This window comes from Crinia signifera, chromosome 6 (assembly GCF_055691185.1).
Source record: "Crinia signifera chromosome 6, ASM5569118v1, whole genome shotgun sequence".
NCBI classification, from domain to species: Eukaryota; Metazoa; Chordata; class Amphibia; order Anura; family Myobatrachidae; genus Crinia; species Crinia signifera.
In genome coordinates this window covers 47,707,169-47,726,073 of record NC_139222.1, presented here as the reverse complement: position 1 = coordinate 47,726,073, position 18,905 = coordinate 47,707,169, and the positions used below count along the sequence as shown (strand labels likewise).

General features: G+C 45.2%; 1 protein-coding gene across 2 annotated transcripts in view; it reads right to left on the bottom strand.

The window, feature by feature from the left end:
• Positions 1-1,479: 1,479 nt before the first annotated feature.
• Positions 1,480-18,905, bottom strand: part of SLC43A1 (solute carrier family 43 member 1) — a 229,498-nt gene continuing 212,072 nt past the window's right edge. For both annotated transcript variants that reach the window (XM_083146125.1, XM_083146126.1), the window contains exons 13-15: positions 14,747-14,820; positions 10,894-11,017; positions 1,480-2,027 (exon numbers count right to left, since the gene is read on the bottom strand). In XM_083146125.1, coding sequence (XP_083002251.1) covers positions 1,854-2,027; positions 10,894-11,017; positions 14,747-14,820 — 372 coding nt within the window. In that variant the 3' untranslated portion in view covers positions 1,480-1,853. The remainder of the gene's footprint in view (positions 2,028-10,893; positions 11,018-14,746; positions 14,821-18,905) is intronic.

Genomic DNA, 18,905 nt, shown 5'->3' with positions numbered 1-18,905 from the left:
ATCTGTAGCAGCTTTGCCTTGGTTATATTCCTTATGCCTTTTATCAGTCTACATTGTGTAAGTGTGGACTTGTATTAAATGTCTTTTATAAAAAAAGGGTAATCTGCACTATATTGTGTCTTATTCCACCTACTCACATGGATTGTGAGATTTGGTGGATATCTTTTTAGGTACTTAAATTTACCTGATTGAATCCCACCATCTGGCTGTTAGCCTTGATAGGCTGTATCCATCTGATTGTGAGCTGCCTTTGCCTGGGTATTGATATTCTACGCTGTCTAAAAAGTCTTCACTGAGTAAGTGCGGACTGAAAATAAAATTACTCTGCATATTAAAGGATAACCTGCACTATATTTGCTCTTTATCTTTCTACCTGCCCACATAAACTGTGAGGCCTGGTAGATGTCTTTCTAGGTATCAAGTCACCTTGATTGAGTTCTTCACCTAAGAAATCAGTTGTGTGAAACACCTCCTTTTGTACTATGTAACTATGTCCCATCCCATAACCTGTGTTTCCTTGGCGTGTCTTCCTTCTGTTCTTCCTTGATGTCCTGTAGTTGGCTGCGACTCGTGAGCACAGCGAGCGTCTTCCACAATAGCAGGACGCAACTTCCATGACAGCAGTCTTGCGAGATCATGCTACCCGGTGTCACTGACCCGCTGCCTCCGTGTGCTTGACTCCTCAGATGGGAGGAGACTTAGATCTGGATGATTTTTTCAGACACACCCAGAAAACAGCATGTTTCCAGCCCCCAAATGCCAAATTCCTGTCACAGTCACACTGCCAGTCACACTGAGATTTAATTGAGTTTACAATCCACTAGCATTCCCCCCGTGCATGTGCAATGCGAACATTAACCATGGGCAATGATTTGATAATCACTCCATTTGCAAATTCTCTAATTAGCGATCCTTGCTGAATTAGACCCTCTGCATGGAGATCATCATGTTGTTATCAGTGGCGTAGCTACGTTTTGGGTGCCCCCCCGCCGTTAGGGGGGCGCCCATACCCACCCCCCACCGCCGCCCCGTCGAGCACCCCCACCCCGTCGCCTATGCTAACCCCCTCCCCCGCAGTCTTACCTATCGCGCTGGTCCCGGCGGCTCCGTCCGTTCATCTGCTGAGGACCACCACAAAATGGCCGCCCCCGTACAGCAGACAGTTTGCTATATGGGGGCGGCCATTTTGTTGTGGTCCTCATCAGAAGAACGGAGCCGCCAGGACCAGCAAGATAGTAAGTCTGCGGGGGATTGGGGGGGGGGTAACTATAGCACCGCAGCCCCCGGCGCCCCCACATGCACAGCGCCCCCCCCCCCCGCGGTGGCGGGGGCTGCGGTGCTATAGTTACGCCCCTGGTTGTTATATTTGTAATAATGTGCTTCTTCAATCCTGACATGGTTTTAGCTGAGTGGTGTCATTGCCACTTTTGTCACATTTTTTTTTTCTTTTTTACAATAATAATGCACAAAAAGCAATACCATTGTTTAAAAATGTTAGAAGTTGACATCTTTATACTCTTACTCCTTGCTACTACAACCACTTGTTGATATTGTGCCATGAAAGGTTTTCCTTTGCATATAACATGCAGAAAAAAAGTCAAGAAAAAATAGCTCTCTGGTGAGTCCTGTGTGCACAATGCACCAAAACATGTCAGTATATTTATACATCCACTGGATTTATCAGACTATAAGTTCTCCAGGGAATGGTAGCATGTGACGTAGTCTGATATTTTACAATAAATACATAGAGATTTCAATGGTCATTTTTTTCATAAAAACATTTTTTTTACAGCAGCGCAGCTCTCCTTATTTAACCCTCTCTCAGGTATGCAGTATTTTCATCCTCTATGTCACTAAGCAATAGTCTCGCCCTCTGGCACCCCGTTGGCATGGTTGATGTCTTGCAATTGTATGGTGGCTGGGTCTTTTTCACTTGTGGCTCGTCTCAGCAGGCGACGACGGTACACTATTAAATAGCCCGGAAGGATGAAACCAGCAAAGGAGAATATTAACAGACCCATGTTTACCTGAAAGAAAAATACAATTATGACCTTCATGTAAAGATGGTGACTAAATGAAGATATTATATTATTATCAGTAGTCTAAAAGTTTCTCACAGTGGAAGCACTGGAAATGATCACTGTGCATTGTATTAGATTATTTTCTGTTTATACTTTATCATACAAATTAAATTTCTAGGATTACGCTGGAAGCCACTTATACCTACAAATACTCACCTTTCCAGAGTCGCGCGTCTGCAGCAGAAATTGCAGCCAAAATGGTGAAATTAGTCTACTGGAACATGGTGGGCACTATGATTCCAGAGACCTGCGCGTGTGTAGTGGCCCACTGGTCCCCTCCTCTGTTAAAATGCCCCTGTACTGTATCATTATCTTTTCTGGTGCTTCTTTTACCCTCTGAAATACTGTATTATCTGCCAATTATGCAATTTTCCATCCTCTCAGCCTTTAAATGTGTGCTTAAAATAAATCTCTTTCTTCGTTCTTACCCCTCCTCCAGCTCCTGTGACCACTTGCCTCCTCTCTATAATACCCTAATTTTTGAAATATAGAAACTATTTAATTAATTAAATAATTAATAGTTTTAAGAGTGCTCCAACAAAAAGAGAGTCTTTTTTCATCGTCTCTTCAAATCCTCTCTATAATGTAAGCTCTTACAAGCAGAGTACTCTCTCCTAGGGATAAATTTACTAAAATGGATGATATCTTTTATCTTCTAGAGAAGGTGCTAAATAATCTGTAGAATCTGACTGTTTTACCTACATACTGTAATTATGTGCCTGATTCAGACCTGTTCACTCTGCTGTGTATTTTCGTAACCTAGCGAGGTCAGCGCAGCCCCACCCTTCCTTAGAATGCCCTGTTGCCAAGAACACATCCCCCCGAATGCTGCCAATGTCTGCCCTATAACTGGGTGCTGCCACTGTCTTCCCTATTACTGGGGAAGACAGTCTGCCCCATAACGAGGTGCTGCCACTCTCTGCCTTATAATAAGGTGCTGCCACTGTCTGTCCTATAATTTTTGTGCTGCCAATGTCTGCAATATAACTGGGCGCTGCCACTGTCTGTCCTGTATTTTTTTGTGCTGCCACTGTTTCCCCTACAATTGGGTGCAGGCACTGTCTGCCCTATAATTAGGTGCTGCCACTGTCTGGCCTATAAATTTTTATGCAGCCTGTTCACCCTATAATTTTTGTGCTGCCACTGTCTGCCCTATAAGTGGGTGCTGCCACTGTCTGCCCTATAATAGGATGCTGCTACTTTGTCCCTATAATTGGGAGCTGCCACTGTATGCCCTATAATTTTTGTGCTACCAATGTCTGCCCTATAACTGAGTGCTGCCACTGTTTGTCCTACAATTGGGTGCTGCCACTGTCTGTCCTACAATTGGGTGCTGCCACTGTCTCCCTAGAACTGGGTGCTGCCACTGTCTGCCCTATAATTGGGTGCTGCCACTGTCTGCCCTATAACTGGGTGCTGCCACTGTCTGCCCTATAACTGGGTGCTGCCACTGTCTGCCCTACAATTGGGTGCTGCCACTGTCTGACCTATAACTGGGTGCTGCCATTGTCTGCCCTATAACTGGGTGCTGCCACTGTCTGCCCTATAATAAGGTGCTGCCACTGTCTGCCCTATACTTTTTGTGGCACCACTTTCTGTCCTTTTACTGTCTGCCCTATAACTGGGTGCTGCCACTGTCTGCCCTACAATTGGGTGCTGCCATTGCCTGCCCTATAACTGGGTGCTGCCACTGTCTGTCCTACAATTGGGTGCTGCCACTGTCTGCCCTAGAACTGGGTGCTGCCACTGTCTGTCCTATAATTGGGTGCTGCCACTGTCTGCCCTATAACTGGGTGCTGCCACTGTCTGCCCTATAACTGGGTGCTGACACTGTCTGACCTATAACTGGGTGCTGCCATTGTCTGCCCTATAACTGGGTGCTGCCACTGTCTGCCCTATAATAAGGTGCTGCCACTGTCTGCCCTATACTTTTTGTGGCACCACTTTCTGTCCTTTAATTGTCTGCCCTAAAATTGGGTGCAGCCACTGTCTGCCCTTATAAAAAATATTTCTAACTAGAACTGACCAGGGGCGCTCACTATGAGTGGAATTTCCTGCAGCTGCTCAAAAGACAGGATAGTTAACCCCGTTATTAATGGTAACAGAGAGAAAGAAAGTAGAGCAGTGCACACAGTATTGAAAATTCAATGAATATGAAAAAAATAAATTAATAGATTGGATGATCTTTAACATAAATTTAATGAAGCATAATAAAATAGGATACTTGTGTAGTTTCATGGCAACAGTTATGCAGTCAGCCTAGTGTCCCTGTCAAAATCAGCGTAGTGTTCCCATTATTATTATAATTTTATTTATAAGGCGCCACAAGTGTTTCGCAGCGCCATACAAAGGAACAATACAGTGAGACAAAGCTTGGCATAACATTGAATAAATAACAAGAATACAGTACAAATAAAGAGCGCCACAGTTCAATACACATTACAGCTTGGATATAAGTAGTGAGGACTCAATCAACATACAACTAGAGGCTAGATGCCAATGATGGAGATGAGTATGCGGATAAAGATGGTCACTGAGTGTTGGAGTATAGGAGAGCTGTGAGTGACTTGTGAAGAGAAGAGGGCTTTGACAACAGGAGGGAAGAGGGCCCTACTCGGAGGAGCTTACAATCTAGTAGGAAGGGGAGACAGACAGATTACAAGAGGTGCAAGCAAGTGGGTGGTGGTTAGATAGCAGGATGTAAACAGGCAAGGGGTCAGAGAACCATCTGATTTATACAGTGGAAGGGTATGCTTTGATGAATAGGTGAGTTTTCAGTGCCCGTTTGAAGCTTTGCAAGGTCGGGGAGAGTCTAATGGAGCGAGGGAGTGCGTTCCACTGAAGTGGTGCAGCACGGGCAAAGTCCTGTACTCTAGCATGGGAAGCAGTGATCAGGGTGGAGGAGAGACGACAGTCGTCAGCCGACCGTAGAGGGCGGGAGGGTGTATGAATGGAGATGAGGTTAGAGATATATGGAGCAATGGAATTAGAGATGGCCCTGTATGTGAGTGTAAGGTGTTTAAAGAGGATTCTGTAGGGGAATGGAAGCCAGTGCAGATTTTGTTGAAGGGGGGTGGCAGAATTAGAGCGGCGGGAGAGGAAGATAAGCCTGGCTGCAGCATTGAGGACAGATTGGAGAGGAGCCAGTTGGGATTGAGCGAGGCCGGTGAGGAGAACATTGCAGTAGTCGAGCCGTGAGATGACCAATGATCAGCTTAGTAGCACTCTGTGAGAGAAAGTACCTGATGCGAGCAATGTTGCGTAACTGGAACCGGCAAGAATGGGCCAGGGCTTGGATGTGGGGTGCAAAGGAGAGGGAGGAGTCAAGAGTGACACCCAGGCAGCGGAGTTGGGGAACGGGGGAGATGATGGTGTTGTTAACAGTGATAGAGATATTAGTAGGGGGCATAGCTCTGGGTGGGGGAAAGATAATGAGTTCGGTTTTGTCCATATTCAGCTTCAGAAATCGCTCAGACATCCAGGTGGAGATGGCAGAGAGGCAGTTGGAAACCTGAGAGAAAACAGTGGGGGACAGATCAGGAGAGGAGAGGTAGATTTGGGTGTCATCCGCATAGAGGTGATATTGGAGGCCAAAGGAGTTAATGAGTGCACCCAGAGAGGAGGTGTACAGAGAGAACAGAAGGGGGCCAAGGACGGAACCCTGAGGGACCCTGACAGGAAGGATAGAAGGTGGTGAGGTAGAGCCAGAGGCAGAGACTGAGAAGGAACGGTTGGAGAGGTAAGAGGAAAACCAGTTGAAGACTGTGCCAGAGAGGCCAATGTTTTGGAGTGTGTGGAGGAGGAGAAGGTGATCCACAGTGTCAAAGGCAGCAGATAGGTCCAAAAGGATAAGCAGGGAGAAGTGACCCTTGGATTTGGCTGACAGCAGGTCATTGGTGACTTTTACTAGGGCAGTCTCAGTGGAATGAAGTGGGCGAAAGCCAGATTGAAGGGGATCAAGGATGGAGTGGTCAGACAAGTAGCTGGTGAGACGCCTGTAAACCAGCCGTTCTAGTATTTTAGAGGCAAATGGGAGAAGAGAGATAGGGCAGTAGCTTGTGGGAGATAAAGGGTCCAGGTTTGGTGTTTTAAGAATAGGTGAGATCAGAGCATGTTTGAAGGGTGAGGGAAAGATGCCAGTAGAAAGAGATAGGTTAAAGAGGTGAGCAAGGTAGTGTTCCCATGGCCAGCGTAGTCAGTGTAGTCAGCTTGTGTCTGCGACTAACCGGAGCTTACGCAGTCAGTCAACGTTGTGTCAGCGCTTATTACATTGTGTGGGAACCATTGACCATTTTTAACCTGCCTGACATGACAGGTGTGAATGTGTTCCTGAAACACCCCCTCTATCCACGTCAGCCCGAAGCATGGCGAGCGATGCGAGCCCCACAAGGGTACGCGATACGTGTCCTCCCAACCTGTTCATACCCCCCACTATCCATGTCAACGTGGAGTTGATTTCTTAAAGTATGGCGAGCGCAGCGAGCCACCGTGCCCAAAGCGCAGCGAGCCTTGCAAGGGGAAGCATAAAACGAGCCCGAAGCATGGCGAGCGTATCGAGCCCCGTGAGGGGACGCAGATTACTTGACGTGTATTCCTCGTTTTATGCGTCTGGTGATTACCAGAGCTGTGTGAGAGGCGCTCTCTAAGCTTGCCAGGGACGCTGACAAAGCTGGGCTGCTGCTGGGACACTACCCTAACTATGCTAGGCTGCCATTGGGCTACGCTGACAGTGTAGCGTGCTACTGTGAAACAACACAAGTACTTAAAATAGAGTTAAAAAGCACTGTACAATAAAATATATTTGGCACCCCAAAAAAGATTAGGACAAGCCGGAGAGTCCGTTCCTTTAAGACCCCTGTAGAATGTATGGAAAATAAACAAGGAATAGTGAAATGTGAAAAATGGCACGACGATGCAGTGTATCACACCATTTTTTTCGACCATCATCAAAGTGATCCTTCTAGCCTTACTGTAATAGGTGTGGAACATACAGTATTGCAATTACTAAAAGAGGAGGAGACCGGTTCAGAAGATTGTGCAAACAGAAGGTCTTCTGGATGCATTTAATAAATTCCATCTATCCAGATGGCGTAAGTAAAATGGTTGAATTGAATATGATTATCTAAGAAAATCGGTCTTGTTATTACACCTTTACTTGCATTCTGTATTAATAACCACAGAGGGTGCAAGAGCCCTACACTTTAGATATAAAGGTTGAAATGTAATAAGAATCTTTTGTTTTTCCAATTACAAACTTGATCTAGTACAACTATTTATGGTTAAAGTTTTATGTTTAAAAGTATTTATTTACAAAGTAATTATGCATCCTGTTCATTCTCTATTTTTAATTATAATATACATTTGATTGGATGATCTCAGCTGGGGCAGATTGGTCATGTGACCTGTTTGGGTGTATATATAGTCAGCCTCTGCATAGACAGCTACCCACCTTTGATAAAGCTGCCTAGAGTAGTGAAATGCATCAGGGAGCTGCTTGGACCCCCCCCCCCCCCCCCCCCCCCAATTTGCATGCCAACCCCAGATTTCAGTCCGAACCAACCCCTTGGGAACTACAACAAACGATACCAATTACCACCTGTCAGCATACATTCAACTTGGAAATGAGCACAAGTGCAAGTCCATCTGCAGTCCAGAGTGCCAATCAATTCTGGTGGACTTTTGATTATTTGTGCCAACTTTGGACCGACCACACGGACATCTGGAGGAAGATACAAATACCCTACCAAGGGTGGTAACTATTCCTTGGTTATGTTCCATACATTCTGCAGGGGTACTGTATTATAGAATTAGAATTTCTGGCTTTTCCTAATATTTTCTAGTTTGCAATATATATTTTATTGTACGGTGCATTTTAACTCTATTTTATTATGTTTCATAAAATTTATGTTAAAGATCATCCAATCTATTCATTTATTTTGTCATATTCATTGATTTATCAATACTGTGTGTGCTGCTCTACTTTCTTTCTCTCTACTGTGTGCCCTATAACTGGGTGCTGCCACTGCCTGCCCTATAATAAGGTGCTGCCACTGTCTGCCCTATTAATTTTTTTTGCTGCCACTGTCTGCCCTTACAATTGGGTTCTGCCCTATAACTGGGAGTTGCCACTGTCTGCCCTATACGTTTGTGCTAACAGTGTCTGCCCTATAATTGGGTGCTACACAGTTTGCCCTATAATTGCATGCTGTCACTCAGAGGCGTAACTAGAACGATGTGGGCCCCATAGCAAAATCTTGGACGGGCCCCCCCCCATTGTCACTACAATGCCCATGGGGGGAGGGGCTCCATAAGAAAGAGCGAGAGAGGGTGTCGGGAGAGAAACAGTGTCAGGTAAAGTTGGGGAGAAAGACTGACATAGAGGGTGTCGGGATGAGACAGGGCTAGAGAGAGAGAGAGAGAGCAAAGGTAAGGGAGAGGGGTTGGAGACTACCAGAGAGAGAGAGAGAGAGAGAGAGGAGATGGAGGAAAGAGGGAGGAAAGAGAGAGGGAAGAAGAGAGGACTAAGACTAGGGGCAGAGAGACAGGTCGAGTGAGAGTTTGGGCTCTGCTACTTTACCCCCATTACTTACAGGTGCCGCTGTGTACCTTTAATTCCCCCCACCCATACCCAGTAAATGTGCCGCTGTGTACACCCCCCCCAGGACAGCTGATGCTACCTCTGGCAGCATGGTGTGTGTCCTCTGCACCGAGTACTCACCCTGCCGGGTCTCCGCACCGTCGGGGCTCCGCAGCACACCACCACACCGCACATCAGTGCCGTAAACATCAGTGGCCGGGGGCAGGGCTAACAGCAGAGCAAGCAGCAACATAGCGTACACGGACTCTCTCTCACAAGCTAGACAAGCGGCTGGGCCTGGGTCTCGCTAATACCAGCAGCAGGAGCTGCTGACCAGTGAGAATGATGATGATGCTACTGTACATCTCGCGGGTCAAAGTGCACGTCGGCGGCGTCCTCCCCCACCAGGCTTCTCCTCCGACCAGCCCAGCACACTGCAGTGACTGACTCACTGCACAGACAGCCAGCCCAAGCCCTTCTTATTGGCGGTCATGGTGCAGGGGGTGCTTGCTTGCTGTCCATGGGGCCCGGGCCCAGCCGCAGGGCCCCATAGCAGCTGCACCCCCTGCACCCACGGTAGTTCCGCCACTGCTGTCTGCCATATAATTGAGTGCTGCCACTGTCTACCCTATAATTGGATTCTGCTACTGTCTTTCCTATAATTGGGTGCTGCCTTTCTGAACTATAATTGTTGTGCTGCCTTTCTGAACTATAATTTTGTGCTACCACTGTCTGCCCTACACATTTTTCATGCTGCCTGTATGCCCTAAAATTTCTGTGCTGCCACTGTCTGCCATATAAATGGGTGCTGCCACTGCCTGCTGTTAGGACTCGGGGGTCCGTGGGCACACGGACCGGTGAAAGTCCTGCTGCCGCACGGACTCCCCGGGTTCCTGTGTCCGCCAGGATCCATGGGACGGGAGCAGGTGGGCTTCAGCCGCGTCCCCTGCATCTTCTGTGCGCCCGGGGTTGCTAAGCAACCCCCGGCGCGCAACTTCCGGCGGCAGAAAGAGAGCTCCCGGCGGGTTGCCCGGCAATGGCAGATGCTGGGTGGCTCGGAGCTGAATCCTGGCTGTTTCTAAGCAGCCAGGACGCAGGGGGAATTGGCGCCCTTTCTCAGCCCCAATCATCAGAGAGGGCTTGGCTGCTCTGCATCATCTGATTGGCTGAGGATACCTTTATCAGGTGTCTGGGAGTGTTCCCAGATGCCAGTGATAGATTCCTGTTCCATTGCTGATCAGCTGCAGCAGGTTGCAGACATCCGTCTCTGCAGATATTCGGCAGACCATTCACGCCCTGAGACTAGACTACCATCTCTCTCACCTTCCTGGTGCCGTGAGTTGCCCTGGGCTACCGCCGTGTAGCAGTATTACTTATTTGTGCCCTGTTGGAGGCGGGCCTTTTTCCTCCATATCATTTGTTGGGGTCATTCCCTATACAAGTTGTGACGTTCACAACTTCATTTCGCTGTGTGTTGGTCACACAGGATTATTGCGACTAAGAGTCACTGTTTGGTTGCGACGGGGTCGCAGTATTTGCTTTATGGTTATCTGTTCCTATTAGTATTTGTTATATATACCTTTAGTATACCCATTGTCTCATCACCTCTGGAAGCGTTCCTTATATCCTTGTGTAGTCACCCCCTCAGGGGTCCAGGGGTCCCTTGCCTCGTTTGGGCATTAGATAGCTGGTCCCCTTGCTCTCTCCTAGCGTTGGTGGGCGCATTGTCACTCTTAAGACCCGGTGGCATCGGGGTTGGAGCTTGACTAACGGGCTCCTTCGGACGCGGCTATTATTGGGCTTAGTCATCCAGCTAGCTCAGTGCAACCTTTTGGCCTACAAACAATATTGTGAGGTCTTCAGAACAGAATGGAAATGAGTGGAAATAAATGTTATTGAGGCCAATAATACTTTAGGAGCAAAATAAATACCAACATTTATTCATTTTAGCTGTTTAAGATCCAAAACAAAAACCTGAACGGGTGGTTTTGGCAAAACCAATCCAGATCCAAAACATGAAAGGAGATACATATCTAAAATGAAAACACAAAACCCGAAAAATCACCGGTGCACATCCCTATTATAAACTGATTATACTATTAAATGATATTGTATTTGAATTTTCAGATAAAGACAAATTCTTAAAATTGTGTAGTGTGTGTACACACTACATTGCTAGTGTGTTCTTACACATTGCCATATGTGTTCAAAGCATAAAGGGTTCAAAAATCTTACCCAGAATCCATTTCCATAGAGAGGACCAAGCATGGCCCTGTACAGAGGCTCTTGCAGTAAAGCGAATACTGCACTGAGGAGTGACTGAAGCCCAGTGAGGGTTCCAAAATGATTGGATGGAAATCTAAAATACAAATCAGTAGAAAATGATCAGGCGAAAAATTATAACATAGTGGAAGTGTTCAAAGTTACTATTATCACTTTCAATTCAACATCAGATATATTTGCCGATTATAAACAGCATCAAATAACCTTAATTACTAAAATAATAGTTTAACTGGATTGGAGGTAGAGGGCTTTAGTGTGGCACTCTATTACATTCTAACACTCAGGGGGAAATTTACTAAGCTAAATTTGTAAAAAAAAATAATCGAATTTTCATAGTAAAATACAATTTTTTTGGGTGTAAAAATATGATTATTCGTATTGATGGGACATACGTATTTGTATTTACAAATACGAATGAATACACCATCAATAGAATACAACTGGTAATCACCATTCAAAATAATGGTGATTCCTAATTTGATGTATTTTCAATATGGCCGGTAATTAGCATGATATGCTCGCTAATTGCTGGCCAAACATGCCAGGAAAATACACTTCATTTTCCTGGCGTATTTGGCTTCAGCCTGCACGGATCAGTCAGATCCGTGCAGGCTTCAGTGTGTAAAAAATAAATAAATTACACTGAATAATTACTAATGATTACTACAATGAACACTATCTGAGTTGGCAAGAAGTTGAGCAGGAGGAGTTAGTAACTTGAGTGAAAATATTGTTAAGGTCGTAGGAAAAGGTACTAGCATAAAGAAAAGCATTTACACCATAGACTTCTGTAAGTCACACATGAAACAATATTTAGATAAATATATAACTTACAATCACAAGAGATTCACTAAAGATAATTTTATTTTTCAAATAAGTAAATTAAGCAAAATTTGTCACACATAATAAATAGGAAACACAAAACATGTATAAATAAATGCATGGCTTATAGCCTAATAATGCACGATTACTATCAATTAATTAATTAATGGTTTATTATATATAAAAACACAAACACTATTTGAGAGGAAAGGGGAAGAGGAAAGGATAAAAAAAAAAAAACAATAAAATTAAAAAAAAATTAAATAATAATAATAAATAAAAAGAAATACACAAATAAAAAGACATAACAACTTGCACAAACTATATTGGAAAGATCAGATGACCTAAAAGGACGGGATTGTTTTTTGAGTATTTGTCTGCGTTTATTTATTTATTTATTTTTTCAGTAGGGGGGAGTTATTGTTATTGTTAGATGTATTGTAAAGTAAGATGTCAAGTGCTGTATGTGTTAAATGTCAAGTTAATGTGCTAAATGTCAATGCAATGTATGGTTATTTATATGCAAAATTGAAAATAAAGAAAAGTGAATTGAAAAAAAAAAAAAATTAATTAAAAAACGGCATGGGGTCCCCCCCCCATGGCCGTAACCAGCACCAGGCTGAAAGAGCCGGGGCTGGTATTAAAAAATTATGAAACCAACCAGATAGGGGCTTCGCTGATTTTTTTATAACCAACCCCAGGCTCCAGGGCCGGTTAACAAAATACGGAGGACATAATTACTAGGGGTCCCCCGTATTTTAAGAACCAGCCCCAGGCCCCACCAGCCAGCAGGGTAATGCCACAGCCGGGGAGAGACTTTTTATACAAGGTAGGGCCAGAGCATTAACCCTACCAACCTGTCAGCCTGGCCAGGGGTCCTGGGGAAGTGGGGACTTCCCCAATAAAGGGGTCCCCCCCCCCTCCAGGACTTACCTGGCCAGGCTGAAGCCTGGTGCTGTCCTCGATGCCCCTGGGCAGTGGGCATCGAGCTGATTGGAGTGTTAAAAATAGAATAATAAACTATTGTCTTATACTGTGGAACGATGAGTCCCAGCAAGCCTCCCCCGCATGCTGGGACTTGGAGAACCACAAGTCCCAGCATGCGGGGCATTAAAAGGCCCGCTGGCACTTGTAGTTCCACAGTACAAGAAATAGTTAAATAAACACACACTGACACACATGAAAAATAAAATTGTAATACATACATTGCACATACATACTGATACTTATCTATCTTGAGCCCGTAGGTAGGTCCCTGGGTCTGGGGTCCGGTGCTCCAGGGTCGTATGCAGTCGTACTCATTCTTATTAAGAATACGAATATGAACAATTGTATTCTTATTCTTAGTAAATTTCCCCCTTAGCATTTATTAATTTCTTCACTAACACTATTTCTTTATTATTTTAATTACATTTCATTATGTTTGTTTCACTTTCTATATATAAAGCTTCGGTGTCCTAACACTAATATTTATTAACACTATAGTTTTTTCACTGGTGTGCTACCCCGGACTATCTGGCTTACTGTATGCTGTTTTTTTGGTGTGCCGCACCCTGCACCTAGATATAGTGCTACAGACTCCCAATACACAGAGGAGCCTTGACATCTTGGAGACTAACATATAAATATGCGCAAATATATTTAACCAAGATCTCTGAATTATGTTACCATATACAGTAGGATTTATATCTTGTTACTGGTATTATTCAGGGTGCTGGGGGAAATATATACGTGTTTTTTTCTTTTTTTTTTCCTTTTTCAATATCACATTTTTATTATTTTAAATACATACATAATCATTAATAAATATCAAAGATAAACATAAAAAAATTTATATTATATTATATTATTTATATTGTTTCGATGGTGTATGCATTTGTATTCCTGAATAGGAGTAGGAATACGCCTATCATAAGAATAAGAATGGACTTATATCAGCCATAGTAAATTCTGAAAACACAAATTTACGGCCGTATATGGACAGAAATGGCTACGTATAGGTATATTTGTAGCTATTTCTCCTTAGTAAATTTCCCTCACTGGGCAGTATTCAATGACCAAGTTCTCCGTGCATGGAGAGCGTTTTATTTCGCTCTCCATGCACTCTCCGTGTTCCGGAGGGCTCGCTGCCACTCCTGCTCCCTCTATTCAATGTGGTTAAGACTCGCCGCCACTCGCGGCGAGTCTTAACCCCTGCAGGGAGCAGGGAGCTTTCAGGGAGCCGGAAGCAGCCAGAGAGATTAAAGTCTCCCTGGCTGCTCCAGAGGAATGTGGAGAGGAGGGGGGCTCTCCGGGACCCAGGCAGCACAGCCTGCCCCCCCCCCCCTATAGCCAGCGGGGGACCCAGTATTCACTGCACCCGTTCGTGCATACTAACGATCGGGTGCAGTGAATATATGAATATGTAATGAGCGGCTCGAACGCTCCGGCCCCCTGCTGGCTGCACTGTGTAAAAAAAAAAAAAAATTAAAAAAAATATTTTTTTAAAAATTAAATATATATTCATGTGCTATAAGCACATGAATAAAAATAACATGCCCCTTCACAGAAAAAAAAAACTGATTTTTTTACACCAAAATTTCTTAAAAAAACCTTTTAGTTTAAAAGTTCACATTCCAGCTCCCCATCAAAAGATGGAGAATTGCTACACGGAGAGACACGGAGAAAATCACTTAGAAAGACGGAGAACATTTCACATTGAATAGGGTTGCTCGCTTTTGGAGAGCAAAATGCTCCGTCCAAGGCGAACAAAGCACAAGTTCTCCACAAAACACGGAGAACTTTTCTCATTGAATACTGCCCACTGTGTATATGCTACTTGTTCTTTGACACTTTTTAGCAGTATATTAGATAACGGGTGGAGAGAGGTTTGGTCTTTGGTATCCATTATTATTGGTAATGACAGTGGTAATTGTAATCTCATAAAATGCCTTATTGGGAAATTTATGCTCCGTTGTAGGATTCCATGACAATGCATACTTACACAGCAGCGTACAGTCCCCCACAGGCTGAATGGATAAAACCTCTGACCATTGTATGGAGAATAAATGATAGAAACTGTAAAATAAGGAGATACAGTTAGGGTGGTAAACTTTATAACCAATATGAGAAAGATGTAAAACTCAATTATGTAATATTATTTAGTAACTGTTTCTTTATTGATTTTTACATTAAAATAAGTTACATAGGTTAAATTTACTATTGATTATTCAATAATGTACAACAGCACAAGTTCTCCTATGTAAAAACCTTCACTGAATCTTGTGTGTATGGCTCCCAGTGAAGCCAGCATCGCCATCGCCTGGCTAGAAATTTCATGCAGTCAAAATTTAGTCACATCCCCAGTGTTCTCACAAGAGAACACTGGTCTGCATAGATCGCTCAGCACATAATGCTGGTGCATTACTTGTGTGCCAGCGATGTGTGCTGAGTGAACTGTGATCTGGCAATTAATGGTAATTAATTCTGTTGAGGTTTCAACTAGGGATGTTCACCGGCCACTTTTCGGGTTTTGGGTTTTGGGTTCTGATTACCTTGAGGTTTTGGGTTCTAATGGGTTTTGGCAAAACACCTCCTAAGTGTTTTGTGTTTGGATTTATTTGGGTTTTGGGTTCTGATTTTTTTGTTAAAAAAAGCCTAAAAACAGCTAAAATGGCAGAATTTGGTGGTTTTTTTGCTCCTACGCTATATTGACCTCAATAACATTCATTTACACTCATTTCCAGTGTATTCTGAACACCTCACACCTCACAATATTGTTTTTATTGCCAAAGTTTGCACTGAGGTAGCTGGATAACTATGCTAAGCCACACAAGTGTGCGGCACAAACACGTGGCTCATGTAAGAGTGGCACTGCAGCGGCAGACATGATGGCAGTTTAAAAAAATAGGCCCATAAAAGATACCTATCTGGCTTGATCATGCACTGTTTACCATGTGCAGCCAAGGAGCGGTGGGCATTTTGTGCAGCACAGAGTTTGTCTGCAAGTGTGTAACTGTTTCGATCACTTTAACATCCAACAAGACCCCTATCTGGCTTGATTGTGATTATGATTATTTATAATTAATTTCATCTGATTTTTAATTTGGTGATTAGTAATATTATTCATTTATTATTTATTATTACCATTCGTCTCGTCAATCATTGCCTAATGGGTGGAGGGGAGGGGGCTAATCAATGACTAGGTGGCAGCTGGAAGAGTTCTATCTGGCTGCGACTTCTGTAACTCTATTGATCGCTAGGGTGGATTCAGGTGATCTGGCTCGCTAGGCGGGTGTTCCCTTTGCTCACTGCTTCACATGCGTCCCTCGTGAAGCTGTGCGCTCTGTCGAGGAGGATGTCCTTTGCCGGTAGAGAAGTACTGATCTTCTCTCAAGGTGTTACGACTCGTAGCTGCACTCCCCTGCTACAACCTCAAAACAAGCACCAAGACCCCTATCTGGCTTGATTGTGCACTGTTTACACAGTGCAGCCGAGGAGCAGTGGGCGATTGGTGCAGCAATCAATTACTCTCATTAGTGGAATGCAATCAGTTGTATGCATTTAAAAGACAAGTCCCTCATACGAATGACTCTCAGCAGTGGGCACCAGACCAGACAGGTAGATGAAGCAGTACTAGACACCACACGGTAGATAAGTCAGTACTAGGCACAAGACCGGTAGATAAGGCAGTACTAGGAAGTACTAGGCACCAGACGGTAGATACGGTAGTACTAGGCAGTGGGCACTAGACCAGACAGGTAGATGAGGCAGTATTAGTTGTGTGTGTATCTGTTTTGGTCAGTTTAATATTTAACAAGACCCCTATCTGGCTTGATTGTGATTATGATTGATTGATTATTAATTAATTTTTTGATGTGATTGATTCATGGTCGAAACCCCGTTTAACAACCTGGTTGATCCTGACCCTGATGTGCAGTTTGTCTCTGTGCTGAAAGATCCCAATCTCAAATGGCAGACTGAACAACCTGTGGATAGCCATATTTCAAAAAATGTGAATGGGCTTGTGTGGCAGCCCACTACAGGATACCCCCTGTGCCCCTGGAGTGCCCCCAAAGAAGTTTAATTGCAGCCAATGCTGCTCAGAGGAAAACTGCAGGGATGTGAGGGGTTAAACAGCCCCAGCTCAGTCCACGTGCAGGGAGCCTGACACCCCCGATTGGCTGCCCAGGGATTGTGGCAGTCCACCCCTGGTGTACTCTTGTGCCCCCAAAGAGATTTTAATTGCAGCCAATGCTGCTCAGAGGAAAACCTCCTTTGCTTGTGGAAGCTGCAGGTCTGTGAGGGGTTAACAGACTCAGCTAGTGTCCTAGTGTCCCAGCTCCCCTGCACATGAGACAGGAAGCTGGGAGGTCAGAGGTGATCCCAGCAGCAGTGTGTGAGAGAGAGAGAAAGTGTGCAGAGGGGTGAAGAGCTTGTATCCTGAGCCAGGAAGCATGCAGACAGAGATGCTGTGCAGAGAGAAGCACACATCTGAGACCAGGCACTGGGAGCAAGGACCCAGCAGTTAATGACAGCCAGCACTGCTGACCAGAAGAAGGGGTGAGCAGCATGTGAAGGGAGATAGAGCCCAGTAGGAGTGACTGCAGAGACCTACAGCACGGAACTAGGCAGAGAGGGACATTGCCGCCCATCTGGGAGTCACCCAGAGGACCACACAGCACCCAAGACAGGCAGTGGCCAGCCAGGAGTCGTGACCAGCAGGAGCTGGCAACTGCAGCTGATTGTTCAGGTACTGGGGTGTTGGATACCCCCACTAACAGGACTGCCTGTTTGCCTCTGATACAGGAGATTGCCCTAAGGGATGGGAATCTGCCTGCCCCTCTTAGAGAGGATTTTTGATCACTTTTGTTATACATAAAAGTAGTGTGCACACTAAGTTATGGCCTAATCACCTTGTGAGGATTTCCTTCGCGGGACCGTTATTCAAATTCAGGAACTGTGTTGTTTTGCACCAGGGACTACCGCGCAGTGTATATAGGGTGCATAGCGCCACTTGGCGGACATGTTGTGACGTAATATTATTCTGTCATATTGTTATTGTTGTGATGTAATTTTTTGCGTAATCGTTCTCTCTTTAATCTGGTCATTGATTAGTTATAGCTTTAATTACTGAATGATATAAAGTGACTGTTTTGCATAAGTACGTGAGTGTATTGCAGCAACCCATTTACATATCTCCTTTAAATAAATATTTGTTGCTGCTAGCCGTAGTAGCCTTGTCTTTTGTGGGTTCTCCTTGGGTTGTGCCATTCCCTGCCACAGGTTCTCCGGAAGAAGCCGTGAGGAATCCAGAAGCTGCCGCCGTAATCAGCTCCAGATTCAGGTACTATTTTGCACCACACTGTTACAGGGGCACTGGCACAGGAGCGCAAAAGGAGAGGTCAGAGGTGAAATGAAACTGTGCCGGAGGAGGGTTTGCAGCAGCGTGAGAGAGGATGACACGTGCTTAGAGAGAGAAGACAGGCTGGGCACCCTAAAGATCCACAGAGAGGAGAGCAGCAGAGTGCGCAGCCTGGAAGCGTGCAGAAGTGAGACCCGCTAGAGAGGAGAGAGCCGGGCAGCGTTTCCGTGCAGGAGACCCGGCGGTGATGGACAGCAGCGCACACAGAGAGAGCCAGCAGCCAGCATCATGAGGGAGGCAAGAGGGAAGCCGTGAGGAATCCAGAAGCTGCCGCCGTAATCAGCTCCAGATTCAGGTACTATTTTGCACCACACCGTTACAGGGGCACTGGCACAGGAGCGCAAAAGGAGAGGTCAGAGGTGAAATGAAACTGTGCCGGAGGAGGGTTTGCAGCAGCGTGAGAGAGGATGACACGTGCTTAGAGAGAGAAGACAGGCTGGGCACCCTAAAGATCCACAGAGAGGAGAGCAGCAGAGTGCGCAGCCTGGAAGCGTGCAGAAGTGAGACCCGCTAGAGAGGAGAGAGCCGGGCAGCGTTTCCGTGCAGGAGACCCGGCGGTGATGGACAGCAGCGCACACAGAGAGAGCCAGCAGCCAGCATCATGAGGGAGGCAAGAGGGAAGCCGTGAGGAATCCAGAAGCTGCCGCCGTAATCAGCTCCAGATTCAGGTACTATTTTGCACCACACCGTTACAGGGGCACTGGCACAGGAGCGCAAAAGGAGAGGTCAGAGGTGAAAT